Consider the following 21148-nt stretch of genomic DNA (forward strand, 5'->3'; position numbering starts at 1 on the left):
TTCCGGAGTCAGAGAGTCCTTAATTTCAATCCCATAGTGCACTTACTAGCTATGGAGTTAGAGAAAGACATTTGGTGCCTCTGAGCTTTTCTTTCATCTGTAAAATTGGAATAATAATATGTAACTTTCTGAGTTGTTTTGAAGCTTAGAAATAAAATACTTAAATCCTTAGTATATGCTGTCTGAATGCTAGTTGCTAACTCATCTCATCTTCTTCAGTAATAGGCACAGTACTCTTATCAATCCAATTTCATCTATTTAGCCTTGGTCTTCATCTGTCACTGATCAGAGAATGACATAATTGATAACTGGGTTAAAGCAAGAAAGTTTCCAATCCAGCCAAAAGTATAAGTGGGAAAATTAGAGGTTAATGAAAGGTCTGGAATGATGCTGTTTATTTCCTTATTCTTTTCTTAGTTGTATTACATGTGTTACTCCTGGTTTGTTAGAGTCTGATTCTGCAACCTGAGACCCTCTATGAAGCCTCTTGTAATAAAGTCACTCATAACTTCACTGGTTTAGTTCCATTTCTGTAATATTAGTCATATATTTAGCTGCTAAATTCAGGGATGACTGGAGCGGACTGTTTTCTTTTTTCTTTTTCTTTTTGGTTTTCTGTTTTTAATTTTTGTTTTTTCAGAAGAGAGGACAAAAAAGTACCTGCAAAGTATTTTAATGGTCTCTCATTCCTATATCCTTGTACACTTTCTAAAATATACAGTTGACCATGAATAATGAGAGACTTAGAAGTGCCAACCCCCTGCATAGTTGAAAATCCATGTATAATTTTTGACTCCCCCAAAACTTAACTACTCATAGGCTACTGTTGACCTGAAGTCTTACCAATGATATAGACAGTTGATTAACACATTTTTGTATGTTATACTTATTATATATTGTATTCTTACAATAAAGTAAGCTACAGAAAAGAAAATGTTATTGAGAAAATTGTAAGGAAGAGAAAATATATGTACTATTCATTAAGTGGAAGCAGATCTTCATAAAGATCTTCCTCATGGTCTTCACATTGAGTAGGCTGAGGAGGAGGAGGAAGAGGAGGGTTTGGTCTTGCTGTCTCAAGGGTGGCAGAGAGGAAAGATAATCCATATATATGTGAACCTGCACAGTTCAAACTCATTTTGTTCAAGGGTCAACTGTACCTTAATGTCCCTCATTCCTTGTCAGCTCCATGACAATGTAGCATAACAGGTGATATTATTAAACTTATTTATAAATGAGGAAAATGAGAGCCATAGGGCAGATGAAATGGCTTCTCTCCAAATAGCACTACTCAAGTGAAAAAGCTCTTCTGATCATGAGTCCATTGTTCTTTCTGTTTAAGCACTCTACTCATAAACTGGAGCCAAGCTGGCCCAAATGGGAAGTGGTAAATACCCAAAACCTTAGGGATCAGATGCACCTGCTCATTCTGTGACTTTATGATCAATGCAAAAGATGGTATGAGTCCTCAGGCCCATTTTAAAGAGTTTTATAAGAATATTTAACCTATGTTCCTGCCTTTGATATCCTGTTCTTCCGTGTAGTATGAAGAAGTAGACAATATGTAAGTGCCACAGGAGACAAGTCTTCATATAGAGTACATGAAAAGGACGCGACCCCTGTTCTTCAGGGCCCTACAACCTATTAATAGGTTTTATCTCTTGAGTTGTGCAGATGGAAAACCTCTAAACATATGGCCACGGATCATCAGAATGTCTGCTTCTAGTAATGTGTTAAGTGCTTCAGCAGATGGTAGTTTGCTAATGTCTTTTTGATACACATTATTAGTTGTAAGCAAAGTATACAGTTGTGCTTTCTGACTTCAAAATCATGGGCGTAAAATAAGAGGTTGCCACCCTCTAAGCTTGCGAAAATGTTAAAAAACGATAATGCGTGATAATGACTTCCATATTTTTAGCTTTCAAATGAATTTAAACTGCGGCACAGGTATTCTTCATTCTTTAGTTTCCCTGTGTAAGAATATCCTGAATGTTGTAGGCCTTTGAAAGGGACTCAATTCTTCCAGACACCAGAATACCACTTATCAGTCTAGTTGGCTAAGTTACAGTTGACCAGGAAGAGGTCATTGTTGGCTTGGGGAACATGATTGTTACGATTATTGGTATCATCGTAAGCTCACTGCCCTTAAGACTAGATGAAAAGCAATGAATGGTTCTGTTTGGTTCCCTGTAACAGAACCTATGATGAAAATGCACAACTTATCTCTTTAGTTACAGAGATGAATCCCAATGTGGTAGTGATCTCCGTGCTGGCCATCCTTAGCACACTTTTAATTGGACTGTTGCTTGTTACCCTCATTATTCTTAGGAAAAAGCATCTGCAGATGGCTAGGTAAGTTAAGTTTTACTAATATTTTATCCGGAATCTTTAAAATATCTTTATCTGCCATATATATATTGTTTTTGCACACCTAAGTTGTATAGCGGTATATTGGATCTTAGTTTTCAGTGTCTGTTTCTATTGTGTGTGTTTTCTAAATAGACTTTGAAACATTATATTGGAAAATATTACCATTGAAATGAGAAAGCAAAGGATTGCTTGTTTACACAAAGTCAGACCTCTTGCTATCAATCTTGGCATTTGAAGTAGCCCATATATGGAGATCCATTACATTTGGGTACTTTCAGACACATTTGGAATAAAAGAAATATCTATGACTGTTCGGTATAGTTAATGAAAAAAGTTAATAAAAATGGAGATGACAAGAAAGAACGGGGTGGGGGGCGGGAAATCCTCTCCATAATTTTAAGCTGTTCTATTGGAAAATATTTGTACAGTTTATGATTAGGTCCATTAGCAGTCTCTATTAGTTTTATTCCTATTACTCAGAGTTGCAGCCAGCTTAGTTTTTCTTGCAATTAGAAAAGCCTTTGATGTATTATTTCAGCTCTTCCCTGTTCCTTTAACCACTGATGCATTGCTCATCAGAGCACATTCTCAGGTAGTTTCTGTGGCCCCCTGTGTTATCAGAATAATCTATCAATTCCCTTAAAAACTGTTGCTTATTTGAATACTACTTGGTTTGGGAAATTTTGTTAACATTTATATTTGCCCAATATTAACCTGCTGAATTATAAATTAACATTTTTCTCCTGTCTCAGAGTTCTATCACTCACATATTTATAAATAAATTCATCCATCCAATAGTGATCTAATCAGTGCCTGACATGGCATATCCAAAGAAAAATCAGACATCAAAGCTGTCCACTAGGAGCTTACTTATCTAACTGGATATATGAATAGATAGATAGATTTAAAGGCATAAGCTGACATGTAGCATAAAGGGGATTAAAAACAGGATGCCATGAAACTAGAGAATAAAGACTAATTCTGAATGTGAAAATTAGCTTCTTGAAGGTTGGCATTTGAATAATCTTAAAAGGGTAAGAAGAGATGTGGGATTGCACTGTAACTACAGTGGAGAGCTCTGAAATTACACTCCTTGAGGTCAAATCTTTTTTTTTTTTTTTGAGACAGAGTCTCACTCTGTCACCCAGGCTGGAGTGCAATGGTGCCATCTTGGTTCACTGCAAGCTCTGCTTCTCAGGTTCAAGCGATTCTTCTGCCTCAGTCTCCTGAATAGCTGGGATTACAGGCACACACCACTAGGCCTAGTTAATTTTTGTATTTTTAGTAGAGACAGGGTTTCACCATGTTGGCCAGGCTGGTCTCGAACTCCTGACCTTAAGTAATCTGCCCACCTCAGCCTCCCAAAGTGCTGGGACTATAGGCGTGAGTCACCATGCTCGGCCTCCTTGAGATCGAATCTTGACTTCCAACTTGTGTGAATTTGTGTAGGTCACTGAAACTTCATGCGTTCATATTACAAATATTGCTACATATATGACAGTATATGAAACAGACAAAAATATGTGCCTTCATGAAGCTCATATTCTAGTGGGAGAAATAGACAATAAACAATAAAGATATAAGTAAAAGGACTGCCCCTTATGTTAGCAGGTGATAAGGAAAGGAAACAAGGTCAGGTAAGGGAGATAAGCTGTACCAGTGTTGTGATAGGGGTCCTAGGAGGTGGGTAGGCTTCACTGAAATAGTGGCATTGGAGCAGAGACTTGAAGCACATGAGGGAGGTAGCCTGTGTTATCTGTGGGAAGAGTGTGCCCAGTGGCAAGAACAGCTGGTGTAAAGGCCCTGGGGTAGGAGCACAACTGGGATGTTCAAAGTGTAGCAGAGGGGCCTTTGTGACTAAAGCAGAGGAAGACAAGAGTAGAAGGAGATGTCAAGTTATGCAGGGCTTCGTATGCCTTTGGAAGGACTTTGGCTTTTACTCAGTAAAATGAGCAGGCATTGCAGGCTCTGGAGCAGAAGATTAACAGCATCTGACTTAGATTTAACACTTTCATTTTGACTTTTATGTAGAAAACAGGCTGTATTGAGGCAAGGACAGAGACAGGCATATCAACTGTGGTAGCCAGGAATCCAGGGAAGAGATGCTAATAGTTCAGTCCAGAGTAGCAACACTGAAGGCAGAGAGAAGCCATCAGATTCTGGACATACTTTGAAAATAGGAGCAACAGGATTTGCTAATAAGTTGATATGGAATGGAAATGAAAAAAGGAGTTGAGGCTACAATCCCAGCACTTTGGGAGGCTGAGCCAGGTGGATCACCTGAAGTCGGGAGTTCGAGACCAGCCTGACAAACATGAAGAAACCCTGTCTCTACTGAAAATACAAAATTAGCCGGGCGTGGTGGCACATGCCTGTAATCCCAGCTACTCGGGAGGCTGAGACAGGAGGCAGAGGTTGCGGTGAGCCGACATTTCGCCATTGCACTCCAGCCTGGGCAACAAGAGCGAAACTCCATCTCAAAAAACAAATAAACAAACAAACAAAAAAAAGAGTTGAGGCTAACTCTAGGTTTTTGGCCCAAGCACTTGAAAGGATGGAGCTGCCATCAACTGAGAGAGGATTCCAGGTCAGAGTTGGGGGAACATCAAGACTTCAGTTTTGGAAATTGTATTAGTCAGAGTTCTCTAGAGGGACAAAACTAATAGGACATAGTATATATATATCCTATTAGATATTATATATAGATATAGTGTGTGTATATATATATATCTCCTATTATATATTATATATAGATATAGGTATATGGGAGTTTATTAAGTATTAACTTCCACGATCACGAGGCCCCACAGTAGGCTGTCTGCAAGCTTGAGGAGAAAGGAGAGCCAGTCTGAATCTCAAAACTGAAGAACTTGGAGTCCAATGTTGAAGGGCAGGAAGCGTCCAGCACAGGAGAAAGATGTAGGCTGGGAGGCGAGGCCAGTCTCTCCTTTTCACGTTTTTCTGCCTGCTTTATATTCACTGGCATCTGGTTAGATTGTGCCCACCCAATTAAGGGTGGGTCTGCCTTTCCCAGCCCACTGACTCAAATGTTAATCTCCTTTGGCAACACCTTCACAGACACACCCAGGATCAATACTTTGTGTCCTTCAATCCAATCAAGTTGACCCTCAGTATTAACCATCACAGAAATGTTAAGTTTGAGATAACTTGCAAGTGCAGGTGCAGAGTAGCCACCTGGACATAAAAGTCTAATGTTTGAAAGAGAATTTTTGGTTGAAGATATAAATTTGAGAGTTGTTGGCTCTGCACAGTGGCTCACACTTGTAATCCCAGCACTTTGGGAGGCAGGCAGCTCACTTGAGGTCAGGAGTTTGAGACCAGCCTGGCCAACATGGTGAAACCCCGTCTCTACTAAAAATACAAAAAATTAGCCAGGCGTGGTGGCGGGTGCCTGTAATCCCAGCTACTCAGGAGACTGAGGCAGAAGAATCGCTTGAACTTGGGAGGCGGAGGTTGCAGTGAGCTGAGATCGTGCCACTGCACTCCAGCCTGGGTGACGAATGAGTGAAACTCCGTCTCAGGAAAAAAAAAATTGAGAGTTGTTAACATATAAATTGCATTAGAGCTTTAGACTGGATGAAATTCAGGGAGTAAATGTAAAAGAAGGCCCTGCATTAATCACTGGAACAATCAATATTAAGGTTTTCAGGGAGAAAAGAAGATAACAGTAAGCGACTGACAAAGAGGCAGCCAGTGAAGTATAAGGACAACTAAGGGAGTGTGGTGGCCTGGAAGCTAGGGGAACAATGTGTATGCAGAAGAGATGATAATTGCCCCTATATTAGTGGATACTTAGGAGCATTAACACAGTAATAACATAGCATAATACTCAACTCATAGGAAGTGTGCAGTAAATGTTAGCTCATAATAGTATTGGTGGAGGAGGTGGTAATAGATGTAGTAATGCAAGTAATGGTATTTCTGAGCATTTTTTGTGGTACATACCAAAGATATTTAGGAGAGGTGGTTCTGATTCTTTCAGCTAGTTATTAAAGCAGAGATTCTCATCATTTTTCGTGCCATGATCCTTTTTGGCAGTCTGGTGAACTCTGCTAAGAATCATGCTTCCATTTTCTGTGCCTAAAATAAAATACATAGGATTATACAACTATATTGAAATATGATAATCATAATATTTAAAAAGCAAATGTGTTGTATGCTTTTTAATTAGTATATTCAATGTCAATATGTAATAGTCTAACAATTTCATCATGGTGATGAATATGACCAATATCTCAAGATATCTGCAGCAAGTCTATTATTAAAAAATATGTAATCTCTATTGTTAGCAAATCACCCATGTGGATATTATGATGGTTTGGTACCTACTTTAATGATAGAAAGGACTGCTAAGTTTAGTCACACGTTGTGAAAATAAATATGTACCCTCTTCCCACATATGTTCATAGAGTCCTAAATTCTATCTTTGGAACTCCAGATTAAAACCCTTGAGTAAGAGGTAAAATAAATCCCATATATAGGAAATTGACATAGGAAAATTCATTAATGATGTGTAAATTATAATACACTATGATATTATATTAGTGTATTTTTCAAAAGAAGAAAATTGTTCTTGGAACACCTTAATAAGAACAGGTAGATAATTCAAGTAATTAGCACATTGTGCCAGTAATGTTAAAATCTCCGCTTCAGTTCTGAATATTAAATCCATTAATTCCGTATAAAGAAAAAATGAGATACATGAGCCCCAATGAGCTGTTATTCATGCATGAAATTAGCCAAAAGGTAGAGAAGACATGAGAATATGTTTACTTTTTCTCTACTTCTGGAAAAAAAAAAAGCTTCAACAGTGTTTTTACTAGCAGATTAATAGGCCACATTCCGGACAGTAGGCACGCCAGAAGCTTGCCTATTTCAATACATTCCACTCTTTTATTCTAATCTCCAGTGATGAATAATACGGGCATCACAATATAAGAGAAAGATTTTGGAGGAAGTAAACAATCCACTTTATCCACTATCATTGTAGGGAGGAAATCAAAATGCCATAAACAAAACCCTACAAAGAAGTTTTGCTAAAGATGGAAAATGCTCAGTTCATCTAGGAGAGTTTCTATGTTACTATTAAAGGCTTTGTAAAAAAATAAATAAATATTATACCCCAAATAGTTCAAATATTTCTTTTAGAATCATGAATGCCCTTTGGAAAGGATTGTGAAGTGAATTCTTTTGGCCTCAAATAATTTGATTTGCAACCTTGCAAAAGATTATTTCTTTTCGTTTTAGCTTTCTGTTTTGCATTGTATGCCAAAAGGGAACATATGGAACTTCTATTAGCTTCTTTTATTTTGTTTTATTTTTTTCTTTTTCTTTTTGAGACGGAGTCTTGCTCTGTCACCCAGGCTGGAGTGCGGTGGCGCGATCTCTGCTCACCACAACCTCCGTCTCCCAGGTTCAAGCAATTCTCCTGCCTCAGCCTCCCGAGTAGCTGGGATTACAGGCACGTGCCACCACGCCTAGCTAATTTTTGTAGTTTTAGCAGAGACATGGTTTTGCCATGTTGGCGAAACTCCTGACCTCAGGTGATCCGCCCACCTCAGCCTCCCAAAGTACTGGGATTACAGGCGTGAGCCACCGCGCCTGGCCTAGCTTCTTTTTTTTTTTTAATTTAATGCTGTGATGATAAGCTAGTAAAGACTCTCTTTACTTTTAGGTCAACGTAAGAATTCTTTGTCAAGCAGTAACCTTGATTTTGTGGTTCCTTTAAAACAGGGAGTGTGGAGCAGGTACATTTGTCAATTTTGCATCCTTAGAGAGGGATGGAAAGCTTCCATACAACTGGTGAGTATTGTTTTGGAACAAGCTTCTACATAGTTTAACTATGCTGTGTGTGCTCCAAAGTCGATTTTACTATCCTTTGGGGATAGTTTTGTCTGATTATCCTTTTGTAATTTCAGTGATGGTAGACTTTCAATGGCTAGATCTTCACAGAATATAATGGTTTATATAAGCTCAGTACAGTTCTGAAGTAGGGAAAACATCATGGTCTGCTCTGTATTTACAATATTAAACAAGGGACTGAAGCAGTGGTGCACACACAGGAGCCCATATCTGTGCTGAAAAAGGGCTTAAATGCAGGAGTGCCACTGAACAAGTGGTGGCTAAAGGCACGAGAAGGGATTCCAATGAAGCAGCTTGTGACAGATCAGCTTCTCCATTTTATTTTATATTTTATTGTATTTTATTTTTTATTGTTTTGTATTTTTTGAGGAAACAGAATCTCCCTCTTTGGTCACCAGGGCTGGAGTGCAGGATGATCTCAACTCACTGCAATCTCTGCTTCCTGGGCTCAAGTAATCCTTCCACCTCAGCCTCCCGAGTAGCTGGGACTACAGGCACGCACCACCAAATCTGGCTAATTTTTAGATATTTGTAGAGATGAGGTCTCACTATATTGCCCAGGCTGGTCTCAAACTCCTGGGCTGAAGTGATCCTCCCACCTCGGCCTCCCAAAGTGCTGGGATTACAGGCCTGAGCCCCCATGCCCACCCAGCATCTCCATTTTAAACTCACATTTCAGTGCCTGAGGCAATAAGAGCCACCACTTCTGTTAAAAAGTTGTACAGCCCAGTATTCAGTTCTCATGCTTACAGATAAATAAATATCAAAGCCAGTGAAGTTTCATAAGAAAACATGGCTTCATTTTTCTTTATGCTTGAGTATTAAGGACCCAGAAGGAGGAAGTGTTCGAATTTTAAAGAGCATTGTCAAGAGATTAAATTGGTTGACATTATACCTGACAATGATAGATGAAGATTAACAATCCTATCCAGTTCAATCAATGCCCAACAAAAGTACTAATTAAGTAAACATTTAACATGAAGCTAACATGTACTACTTACATGGTCTAGTTTGTTTCTTTTGCAAGAAACTATGCAAAGTATATGTAAATGAATATATGTCATATTAATCATTGTTCAGTTATTTCTTTCTGTTTACTAACTCCCTAAAATGGTTAATCTTAAAGAAATACACAAGGGAGACTGGAAATTTTACAGAATCAATGAGGGAGGGAGAATTTTATTTAGGATATAAATTTTACTTCCCTCAATGTAGCTGATACTCGCTCTAGCTGAAAATCTAGTTGAAACCAGATTTCTTTTAATAAGACAATATGTTGTGCCATTTAAAAATTTTAACATGAGTAGAATTTTGCTATTAAAAAACAACCCAACTGTGAAGAAAAAGAAATCCATCAACCCTTGATGGTGAAAAGTTAGGAAACGTTACTAGGTTTGTTCAAATATATTAGCATCCTTTCCAAAATTAAGAGGTTGACTCACTGATACTTGTTTCATGCCTGGTTCACCCTTGGGAGGCCCAATGGGAGACCAGTGATGAGTGGCCCATCTAGGAACCAATCCAATTATATGTATGTAATACTTGTGACTCATGAGAGATAGATATTAACTAACTTCACAGCCAGTCACAATTCATGGAATTTATGGGAGACCAGTCACGGGAGAGCTGAAGCAAAAAAGAATTCACTTCAGGATCTTTCTATAAAATCAAGCACATTTTGCAGCTCTTCACAAAGACAGTTTTGCCGACTCTAGCATTTTCTAGCTGACTGAGAATAGATATCTCAGTGAAGATTTGTAATAACTGAAGTGACAAGGTGACAGTATTTTTCCCCCTAATTCTCAGAATAACTATAGAGGCAGTCACAGGATATTTTTAAATCTATATTAATGGTTGTTCTATTTGACAAGTGGTTTGAATATCTGAAACCAGGCATTTAAATCAACAGTCTGAATTAGGATTGAGGTGAAGCTAAACTATTTTGCTCCTACTTAGCTGAATATCAGTGAGGTCACAGACTAAGTAGTTGATGAGCTACTTATCTTGAATGAATGATATCCTAGTATCATCCATACCTCTGTTTTAAGGGTTATTTTTATAACTTTTATAGTAATTTAAAAACAATACAGAAAGTCACACTTAGTAGTGCAGCTTTATTAAGAATGTCTCTTAAAAGCTTAGTCTTCACTGGAATCAGTATATGTAAACTGACCATTTTTATTTTCTCACACAAGCTGCTGTTTAGCTGTCAAATGATGTTACGGAGGTTTCTTAAAATAGGCTTAAGCATAGGAAGAATAATATCCAAGAATAAGCTTCAAGATAACTAATGAGGCATTTAAGTGCTTCATTTAACTGAATGCAAAATGTAATCACCTGGTAGCAGACTAATTAACACAAAATAAGTTGAAAGAAATATATCTGATTACAATAAGGTCATGTGTGAATAAAAACTGATTTTGTCAATATTGTAACATTTAAGGCTGCACATTTATATTTCACAGAATGGATTAATATTTAATTGTAATTAAGGTGCTTGTCATATTAATTAATCCCAATAGGTAATTTACTGATATCTATTCACAGTTTATATTACTAACTCTTGCAACTTTTTCATCTTTCCACCTGTTGTCTATTAATGCACACAGGCGTAGGAGTATATTTGCTTTCTTAACCCTGCTACCCTCATGTCTTTGGACTGATTATCTTTTGGCATTTTATATTAATCCTTGGTAAGTGATTTTTTTTTACTGTTTAACACAAACTCTTTAAAAGTTAGCTTTCAAGAAGTAAACAAAAAGGAAAGTTTCTTTTTAACTATTTTGTATGTTCAGTAACATCTAAAGTTATTAATCATGTATTGAAGTGAATTAAAGCAGTTACCGGTACAAAGATATTAACTATAAGATCTTCCGTTAAATTTTTTTCCGTGATGTTGTTGGCAAGCGTTTTTTCCCATTTAGTACTAGTTATTTGTTTCTTCATTGAGTCAACCCATTGGCCTCTCATCTTTGCAAATAATGCTTTCCACTTTCCATTATCATCTTCATCCATTAGAGAGCTCCAAATTTCCAAGAAGGTAGAAATGCATTAAGATGGAGAAATCAGAGTCTATACAATCCTCTGTATCTGAGGCCTCCTTGTTTTTATAATAATGCTAACTCAGTGACTATTAAACAGCTGACTATATGCAAGCCTCTTTGTATGATTATCTTATTTAATTTTCCCCCACAATCCTGCAGAGAGTATTATTAGTCCCATTTTAGAAATGTGGAAATAGGGGCTTACGGAGATTTACTGTCTTAGTAGCACATTCCACTATGTAAAGAATCCAGGTTCCAAACTCAGGTCTCTCTGAAATCTATTCTTTCCTCTGTAAAGAGCAGACTCCTTTAATTTCTTATTTTCTTAACTTCTAGATCATTTTAATAATCAAATCTTGAAGTGTTCCTTTTGACTTTTTAATATGTATTAATAACAGTAACCTTGAATTCTGAGACTAAAGAATTAAGAACTCTTTCTTTTCCTGTGCTATAAGATAAAAGGTAGCAGTTTCCCAGGGAACTGACAAGAAAATCATTGTCCTTAAATATTAATACCTAGTGTTTAGGTACTAAATTATGTACAGACAGATCCATAAATGTGGACAACTTGAAAAGGTCTCAGAAGAAAACAATAAAAATATCTCATAGACTGGAAAAAAATAGCTTATGGGGCGGTGGTGCGGGTATGAAAAGCAATCTGGAGCATTTATTTATTCAAAAAGACAATTGACCAAATGTTCTCCAGCTCCTCCAAGGACAGAATAAATACAGCTGGCAGAATTTAGGATTTCAAGTTGCACTGGAAGGAACATAAAAAAGGATTTCCTCAAAATAGAGATTGTTAATTCCAGAATTCATATCTTCTTTTAAAAAAAGAGACTAGAGGAAAGCTTTTGAAACAAAGTAGACATGATGTGTAGGTAATAAAGTCAGAGGAATGTGCTAGATGCTGAGGACCCACTGTTATTCTAAGTTCATTGTTACAGTTTTTAGTATAGGGCTTCAGCACAGTCAACTCCATATTTTCAGTATTTGACATCAAATAGTTTTCAGGTATGAATAGCACACATAAATTCCATTTCAACCTTCAAAATATACATTTACTTTTAACTGAACATCTACTAATTATCCTCAAATAGTGTGCCTACCATTAAAATACTGACAGCAAATACCCATAAAGTGTCCCAGATTGCAAATAAAATGAAAGAAAGATGCATATATCATTTCCTTGCTTAATTCTCTGAGACTTTCTCATTTTCCACAGTGCGTTTTTAAGCTTCTGTAAGGTAGGCCTGTGCAAGTAAGCATGTATTCCTTAATAGGCCTCATTGATGAACATATGTTCAAATTTCAGCAACCCTCACAAGGTCTGCTATTTCTAGTACCAATCAAATAGCATGAGGCCCAACTTATGGGGAGAAAATACCCTTCAGTAATTTTTAGAAGAATCACCTTGAAACTGTAAATTGTTGTCTCCAGTTGAGAAGAGAAGGTAAAACATAGAGCTGCATGCTTTCTGTCACTTCAGTAAATTTCACACATATCAACTAGTGAAAACATACTGGATATAAACTATGTTCTCAGCCCTTTTGTACAATGCCAGATACAAAAGAAGTGAAATTCATGCTCCCTGCTCATGGAAATACAGCTTCTACTCACACAACCACTCCAATTCCCTGTTTGCTTCATCTAATAACTTGTGGTTATTTTCCCCTGCTTTCATTGGCTAAAGAGTCATTTTTAATCCTCCTAATGATGTGTTTGTCTTCATATTTCACCTACCCTGTTAACAACAGCTGCAAATAACAAGAGCCGTCTCCCCAGACGCACTCTGCCTAACACACTGTCCAACTTCCTTTCTAAACTGTCGGTTTCTTGGAAATATATGTTCCTGTTGATTTTCTAAAACCCATCTGATGCCACTAGTGGTTTGTGTGGAAATCAAGAAACTCTTCCTCTCTCTCATAGTGTTGCTCGAATCTTTTCCTGGGGTGGTAGCAGAATCAGTGTGGAGCACCAGTACCCAGTTAGGTTGGTCTCAGGATTGTGTTCTGCAAGGATTTCTGACTTTCAGAACTTAAGAGTATGTTTCCTATTGAAAGAAATCATCTAAGTTGAACTAGCTGTATCTAGATTCAGTGTTAAATCTTTTTTTTTTTTTACTGCCATAATGACCCTCATGCTGTACTCAGGTATTTATCCGCTTGTTCTCAATCCTAGGCAGTTGGCATTTTAAGCAAGAAGTGGCATTTAGTTGAAAATGCTCAGCTTTACTCCTGATGATTGCACGTTCTATTTGAAGAATGATATAATATCCTAAAGTCCTTTTTAAGATTTGGGGATGGTTTCTGCTTAGCTCATCAAAGAGTAAGCAGCACTTACAAAATTGGAGACTTTTAGAGTTTTGTTTTGTCTTGTTTTAACCATTATAAATCCCAAGTCCTTGCTATTGCTTTTTCGGAATGAATTGCAGTATGGATGGCTTTCCAAGACTGTCATAACCATGGCTAATTTATGCAGAATGTATCTTAACTTTTTGAAGTCATTAGGATTTTGAACCTTACCTAATATAAGTGAAAGGGAAAAAATTAAAAGTGCACAATCCTCTATGCATATATGCTGTAGGTATGTCTGATGGGGGTTATTTATTGATTTGGAAAATCTTTTGCAATGAAAAGGCGATACCCTACGTGTCACACAAAATCGTCACTGTAACATGTGCACATATTGGCTCTTTCCAGAATGTGCTTAAGTTAAAATTGCTAGCAAAGCCTTAATTTGCGTGAATTTTCCCCTGGTTTTAGTCTCGGAATTAGCACAGCAATTGAAAATGTAGGAACATTTTATCAGTGTTGCTGTGGAGTTTCATAATTCAATCCTGTCATGTTCCACAGCCTTAGGATACAGAAACTCCTTGGAATCAGCAAGATCTAAATAGAACAATGAAAATTGTATACAAATCATGATTACTTATGCCAATAAGTATATGATAATATGTCATACAAAACATGTAGTGGAATTATACGTTATATTGAAAGTTCATTCAATAATGAATGAGATTGAAAGAAAAAAAATGTGTCTCTCCTCCATGAATCAAGTTTCTACGCGGCTGCCGAGTAGTAGCAGCTTAATATTTCAGCACTGAATTTATTCAGTGTTACCCTCTTACATACATTTGTTACTTCCTAGTTTCCTTTAAAGCCTGTTTGGATAGGAAAGTATTTTTTTGTTCACTCCTGATCACAAAATGTGTTGGCAGCCTCCTGATTTTACCAGAGCTGTTAGTCATCTCCGCTGACATTCTGCTTTCCGAAAGCACTGAAGTAATTGGCTCTTACTACAAGAAGTAAATGTGGAACTCCTAAAACTAACTAAATTACCATCACGGGGCTGAATAGAAAACACGATCAATAAATATTCCTTTAGGTTCCCAAATGCCTATAAGATACAGCTATGTCCAACATGACAGTGTTTTTTGAGGGGATCAGGGAGAGGCAGAGTAAAAACTGGACTGATTTTTCCCTCTAAATCTCAAGTGTGGAAGACAAAGAGGATGAGGGAGAAAAAATAGAACAAGAACCATTGAATGGATTGTTTTCACTTAGAAGTGGGAAGAGATTAAAACTACCTGAAAACCACAAACACCACTTGCCTTCATGGATGTGTTCCTACATTTCTTTATTTTTTTTTTTGATTTTTTTTTTTTTTTTTTGAGACGGAGTCTTGCTTTGTCGCCCAGGCTGGAGTGCAGTGGCGCGATCTCGGCTCACTGCAAGCTCCACCTCCCGGGTTCACGCCATTCTCCTGCCTCAGCCTCCCGAGTAGCTGGGACTACAGGCGCCCACTACCACGCCCGGCTAATTTTTGGATTTTTAGTAGAGACGGGGTTTCACCGTGTTAGCCAGGATGGTCTCGATCTCCTGACCTCGTGATCCGCCCGCCTCGGCCTCCCAAAGTGCTGGGATTACAGGCGTGAGCCACCGCGCCCGGCCCCTACATTTCTTGACCTGCATTACTTTCTCTTCATCCACAAGTCCCATCTTTTCAATCAGAACATCACAAGCCCAAGTCTAGTATTCAATTGTTAAAGGAATCATTAGGTGAAATTCTGAGGGTAACATGGCAGAGATATTTTGTTTCAGTTCAATTGAATAAGCATTTATTGACCACCCACTAGGTGTTTCATTAACTATGCTCAGCCCTGGGGGGAAGCTATAGTGAGTGTAGCAAGGTGTGTACCTGCAACTAACAATCACACAATGTGAGAAACTCTCCGTTTGCAAAGTGCTGTGAAAGCACAAAGTAGTGCTTCAAACTGCTAAAAGCTTTCAGGAAGTGGAGATATCCAAACATTCATAATTTTAAATATAAATAAATATTTGGACACATTAAAGTACTAAGATTACAACTGGTTATTTACTATAGACTGTTTATTTTCTGAAAAGTTGGGTGCGTCTATCAAAATTATGTAAAGACCTCTGAAAATTAATTGCAAAAAAGTTTGCTGTAACATCACTTATATAGTCAATCATGTTTCAGTATTTACTATTTATAGACAACAGTAAGAATACAATCACAAAGTCCTTCAATAGATACCGTTAGCCTTAGCTAACTTAGGTAAGTTATCTTACTTGGTTGGGTGAAAATCATTACCTTAATTATCTCCTAAACAAATGTAACTAACTAAAGCATGCATTAGCATTTCCTGTGTTTGAGCTTATAGACTAATAACGATGAAGAGCAAGCAGGTAATAGGTCCAGTTCTTCAGATAGCTTAAAAATTAGTTCAAGATGGAATAAAAACAACGCCATAGTAGAATTATACAAGGTACATGTCCACACTGACAGCACACATTCACATCCCCAAAGAAAAATGTCAGAAAATGTTATTTTAGTCTTTAATTAAGAAAACAACATTCCACCGTCTCTTTATTTGTTCTCCATTTATTCCCCCATTCTTTCTTCCTGCCTGTAGAAATTGGAGTGTTCAGGTGGTAGACAGATACTTCTATATATTTACAAACTGCTTTAGCAACTTAATCAACAGCAGTTAGAAATTTCATTTCTAGAAGTCAGTTTTTGGCAAATGGGAAGTATAAAGTGCAGATATGTTCATGCAATCTAGTAGAGTTTTAAAAAATGAATCTGAAATTATTATTATCTTCTCATGTAAGGAAAAGTAATTAAACAAACCTGATATGTGTTTAATGAAAATTAAATAAAACTGAGGTACCTGATGTAATTATTTAAAGCTGTTCAAGTTTAATTATTATGTTAATCAATTCTTCTGCCCAGATAAATTTGTCTTTTCTTTTTAATTATCAGGAGTAAAAATGGTTTAAAGAAGAGGAAACTGACAAAGTAAGTTTTTCTTACTATGCCATTTAAAAGGATGTTTGTTATAATAATCTTAATGTTCCAATTAAAGATTGTTTGTCTTCAAATAGAAGGGATGCTTAAGAAAGAGGAAAATGCATATTACGATAGCTAAGCACAATAATGTATTGGTCGTTTATGCCTGAGTGGCAGTGGCCACTAGAAAAGTGTATCACAGAAATCTCATCAGAAATAAGGACAATGTTTATCATATCAAATCTGAGAGAGTGGATCATTAGTAATTTTTAAAGTCTTGGAGGAGGAAGTATGGTATTCTAAATACAGTATATGAAAATCTAATATTTAACTACATCAAAGGGTTTCAAAAATCCTTTTAGTATTTTGAAATTCTGTGTTTATTGCAGAAAAAGGCTTTTACTCTATTTGATGTTATAATAGATACTTTGATAATGCTTTCTCAAGAAACCTGTATAATAAATAGAAAAGATAATTAATCTAGCCTGTGGTTTTCCTTATCTATTAAACCATTAAATGAGAAGAATTACTATTGCGGTAAGTGAAAATTAACCCCCAGTTGATTTCAAAAGCCTATTAGATTATCACCTCCATGCCTTTTCTTAGTTATAATTCTACATATGAAGAGTGGAACTTTCCTTTATGTAGAGTTTGTTCTTGATACCTGCCTGGATAGAACATTGGTGAATTAGTACAAGAAAGAAATTAGGGGGTCCAGCCGGGTCTGTGGCATCTATGCTTATGGAAAGAAATCATGAGTAATCCATGACATAATCCAAAAGAAAAGTTGATGTAAAAATGTTTCTAGTTAGTCTTGAGTGGCATATAATTTTATGGCATATATGAAAACAGAATAATTTTTTCTAAGTCAATTTCATATTTTATTTTTCTTTTTTAATTTATTTTATTTTATTTTTTGGAGATGAAGTCTCGCTCTGTCACCCAGGCTGGAGTGCAGTGGCACAATCTTGGCTCACTGCAACCTCTGTCTCCCAGGTTCAAGTGATTCTCCTGCCTCAGCCTCCCCAGTAGCTGATACTACAGGCACACGCCACCATGCCTGGCTAATTTTTGTATTTTTAGTAGAGACGAAATTTCACTATATTGGTCAGACTGGTCTCGAACTCCTGATCTCATATGATCCACCCTCCTCAGCCTCCCAAAGTGCTGGGATTACAGGCATGAGCCACCGTGTCCAGCCTCTAAGTCAGTTTCAAACCAGCATACATTCCACTGGCTTATACCAACTGATGTAGGAGAGATAAGACCAGACTGAATAGAGGAGAGGGTACCATCACCTGGGAGGGATGATTTCACAGAAACAGAAAGACTTTGTTACCAAAAACTATTGGTTGGGTTGGCAGGTGAGCTAAAGAGGCAGAGACTAGAGCATTTAGAAGATAGTGTCCTTGGACGAAAAGGAGAGACTGTCAAGGCTTGCTCCTCCCATGACTCAAACAAAGAAAAGAAGGAGAAGCAAGACCCAGACAAAAGATAGGGTAGAGATTAGGAGTGGTAGAACATACCCACAAGCAAAAGAAACTCACATCAATTCGGCTTCCACCTACCCCCCTCTCATTTTCCTTTGACTCCTCTCTCCTTCTCTAGAAGATATTTCTTGAAAGGCTTTCCTCTCACCTTTTTATTTGCCTTCTCTACCATTTCTCTTTCCCTCCAAATGCCCCACCACTACCGTATCCCCCTGGTTCCCATTTTCTATCTCCACTTGTCCTCATTCCATCCTTCCTTTCCATCACCTCCTCTTTTTCTTTTTCCTCTGTAGATATTTGTCCTTTTGGTCTCTACTACCTTCCAGCTTTCTTTTTCTTCTCCTTGTCATTCTCCTTCTCCCTTATGTCCATTCTTCTGTTTGCTATTCCTTCCTCTCCCTCTCTTTTCCCTCCGCTTCTTGCTTTTACTTCTTTTAACCCATTAATACTTTGTCTGGTTTGCCTTCTGTATACATGTGCACATTTTCCTAGTAACAAGATGAAAGCTAGAGTTGTTAAATCCAACTTTAAGGTCGATACACTGCCCAAAGACACCAGCCAGAGAGTGCAGTTCTAAGGGGGTTCATTCCAGGAGAGGAGTCCCAACTTTAGCCCATTCTTTTGGAAGGATAACAAGTTTGAAGTGGGAAAAGCTTTGAACCAGGACTTACTCTCCCTGGATTCCAGTGAGAATTCTACTGCTTAGTAGACATGTGATGTTGGGCTACTCATTTAACTCTCTTAGCCGTGGCTCTCTCAGCTGGAGCATGGAGCTAATGTTGTCTATTCCTACCTCAGGGATCGATTAAGCAAGTTGATGCATGTGAATATTTATGAAGTGTAGCGTGTTTTATAAATGAGTTATTGTTATTAAGTAAAAACATTTAAGTGTAAAGGTATTCTCTGGAAGATATAATGCCCTCTAAAATTTACTAAAATGTTAACATAAATGAATTCATCAGATTAGCTAATCAACAACTTTAAATGAGCATTATTAAATACTATGTATTTTCTAATTGGACATAAGACCACAGTTAGGCCAGGTGCAGTGGCTCATACTTGTAATCCCAGCACTTTGGGAGGCCGAGGCAGGTGGATCACTTGAGGTCAGGAGTTCAAGACCACCTTGGACAACATGGTGAAACCAAATCTCTATTAAAAATACAAAAATTAGCCAGGTGTGGTGGCACCTGCCTGAAGTCCCAGCTACTTGGGAGGCTGAGGCAGGAGAATCGCTTGAACCTAGGAGGCAGAAGTTGCAGTGAGCCGAAATAGCGCCACTACATTCCAGTCTGGGTGACAGAGTGAGACTCTGTCTCAAAACAAAACAAAACAAAAAAGACCACAGTTAGATGATACAAGCTGAGTAACACACCACAAGACCAAGGGAAGGGTCAACTATAAAGAGCCTGCCAAAGTGGAAAGGCTTGAGTTAGATGACAGAATGTGGAATTCTGCAGAAGCAGAGAGCTACTTTAGAGAGCAAATTGGTTTAGGTAGGCTCTAGAGGAGATAAGCAGCTACAGAAAACTACAGGAGATAAAACTTGATTCTTATTCTCAAAAAAAAAAGTGAGAACTTCTGCTGCGGATGCAGAAACATAGCTCAGATGTGTTACTTGATTGAACCTCTGAGCCATTTCCATACTTTTATAGATATGCAAGCCTCTAAAGATAACTCACTCCAGTGAGACCCTGGGAGCTTTCTAGACAAAAGTTTCATCCCACTGATCCTGCCTCTGCTTTGGGGAGACTGTAGCTAGCAGCACAATTCCTTATACTTGTAAAGCTGTTGAAACTTACAAAGTTCTTTATGTACTGTATGTCAACCCTGTAGCTGTAACTGCTGTATTTTATGGATAAGAACATTGACTCTGAAGAGTTAGGCGATTCTCTAGGATAACACAGTCAATAAAGCAAAACCATAACTCAAACAGGTCTTTGGAATCCATTCCTTTGTTATTTTCCATATGCCAGAGTTTTTTAGAAGCAACACGTATGGGGGTGTGTGTATATGAGTATGCATATGTATGCTACTGTACTGCTACAGTAAGAGCCAAGTGGAAATCTAGAGATTTCTTCTATCAAGGAAGCTGGATATATATGCCCTTCTTTTCAATTGCAATATATTAAGGATTGGTAACTTGAATCAAAAAAAAAAAGGTGAGTGCTAACCTTAGAGAAGTAAAACTTCTATTTTCTCCAAGAAGATTAAGAAGTATGATATTAAACAATATATAATACCTATCAACAAGAATTTTAAAATGTATGTATATTTCTTTGTGTTTGGCAAAGCCCGGTTCAACTGGATGACTTTGATGCCTATATTAAGGATATGGCCAAAGACTCGGACTATAAATTTTCTCTTCAGTTTGAGGTGAGTTGGTTAAGGCATTTTCTACCTTCTGTAATGGAAAGGGCCTGGGAATTGTGGGGTTTGTGTTGGGGTCATGTCCCTGCTCACTGGCAGTGCGTAACAAAAAGGGTATGGGCCTGGGGGTTGCTGATCTGCTGGTTTAGAGCAAGGGTTGTCAATCCTTGCTTAGTAGGCAAGGCCTCAGGTGGCACAAATGAGATGAGGGGAAGAAGAGAATAGGTGCAGGTACTCAGGTGAGCAAACATGGGTATAGTAGAAGCCATCATTGAAAACCAGGGAAATCAAGAGAGTACAAGAAGAAAAATGCAAGCTGAGGCATGAAGCCTGAGACAGAATTTCCCTTTCAGGGGATTTGTAGTGTTTCTCATGCTTCTTAGGCCACAGTAGTGGTGGATAGTGGATAAAACTGACCCCCTTTGTGTCCTGGGCACATAACATCCTGGAGTAGGGCTTTTCAAACTATAGGACTCCTGGCATTCTACTTAATAACTTTTGTGCAGTTTTATTTTCTTTCCTTGGACAAATTGGGGAGATAAAGTTACACATGATTTGTGTTAAGAAAAAAATTGACAACATCTCTTTTTTTCCGAAGGACACATATTTCTTTGGATCTAAAACCATATGTCAGAAGAGATGGAAGTGAGTGAGTCTAATATCTCAGCAGCATGGGGG

General features: G+C 37.7%; 1 protein-coding gene and 1 long non-coding RNA gene across 3 annotated transcripts in view; one reads left to right on the plus strand and one right to left on the minus strand.

Moving 5' to 3' along the window:
• The window catches only part of PTPRO (protein tyrosine phosphatase receptor type O), a 259115-nt gene that overhangs the window by 212336 nt on the left and 25631 nt on the right, over positions 1–21148 (plus strand). The window contains exons 15-19 of one of the 2 annotated variants that reach the window (XM_019038426.4): positions 2232–2352; positions 8125–8193; positions 10863–10946; positions 16584–16619; positions 20395–20476. In XM_019038426.4, the coding sequence (XP_018893971.3) occupies positions 2232–2352; positions 8125–8193; positions 10863–10946; positions 16584–16619; positions 20395–20476 (392 nt within the window). The remainder of the gene's footprint in view (positions 1–2231; positions 2353–8124; positions 8194–10862; positions 10947–16583; positions 16620–20394; positions 20477–21148) is intronic. The other variant, XM_019038427.4, reaches the window with a different exon arrangement.
• Positions 1–21148, minus strand: part of LOC134756552 (uncharacterized) — a 50146-nt gene that overhangs the window by 27452 nt on the left and 1546 nt on the right. Inside the window, exon 2 of the long non-coding RNA XR_010129304.1 lies at positions 6337–6471. This is a non-coding gene — a long non-coding RNA (uncharacterized lncRNA). The remainder of the gene's footprint in view (positions 1–6336; positions 6472–21148) is intronic.

This window comes from Gorilla gorilla, chromosome 10 (genome assembly GCF_029281585.2).
Source record: "Gorilla gorilla gorilla isolate KB3781 chromosome 10, NHGRI_mGorGor1-v2.1_pri, whole genome shotgun sequence".
Classification (NCBI taxonomy): Eukaryota; Metazoa; Chordata; class Mammalia; order Primates; family Hominidae; genus Gorilla; species Gorilla gorilla.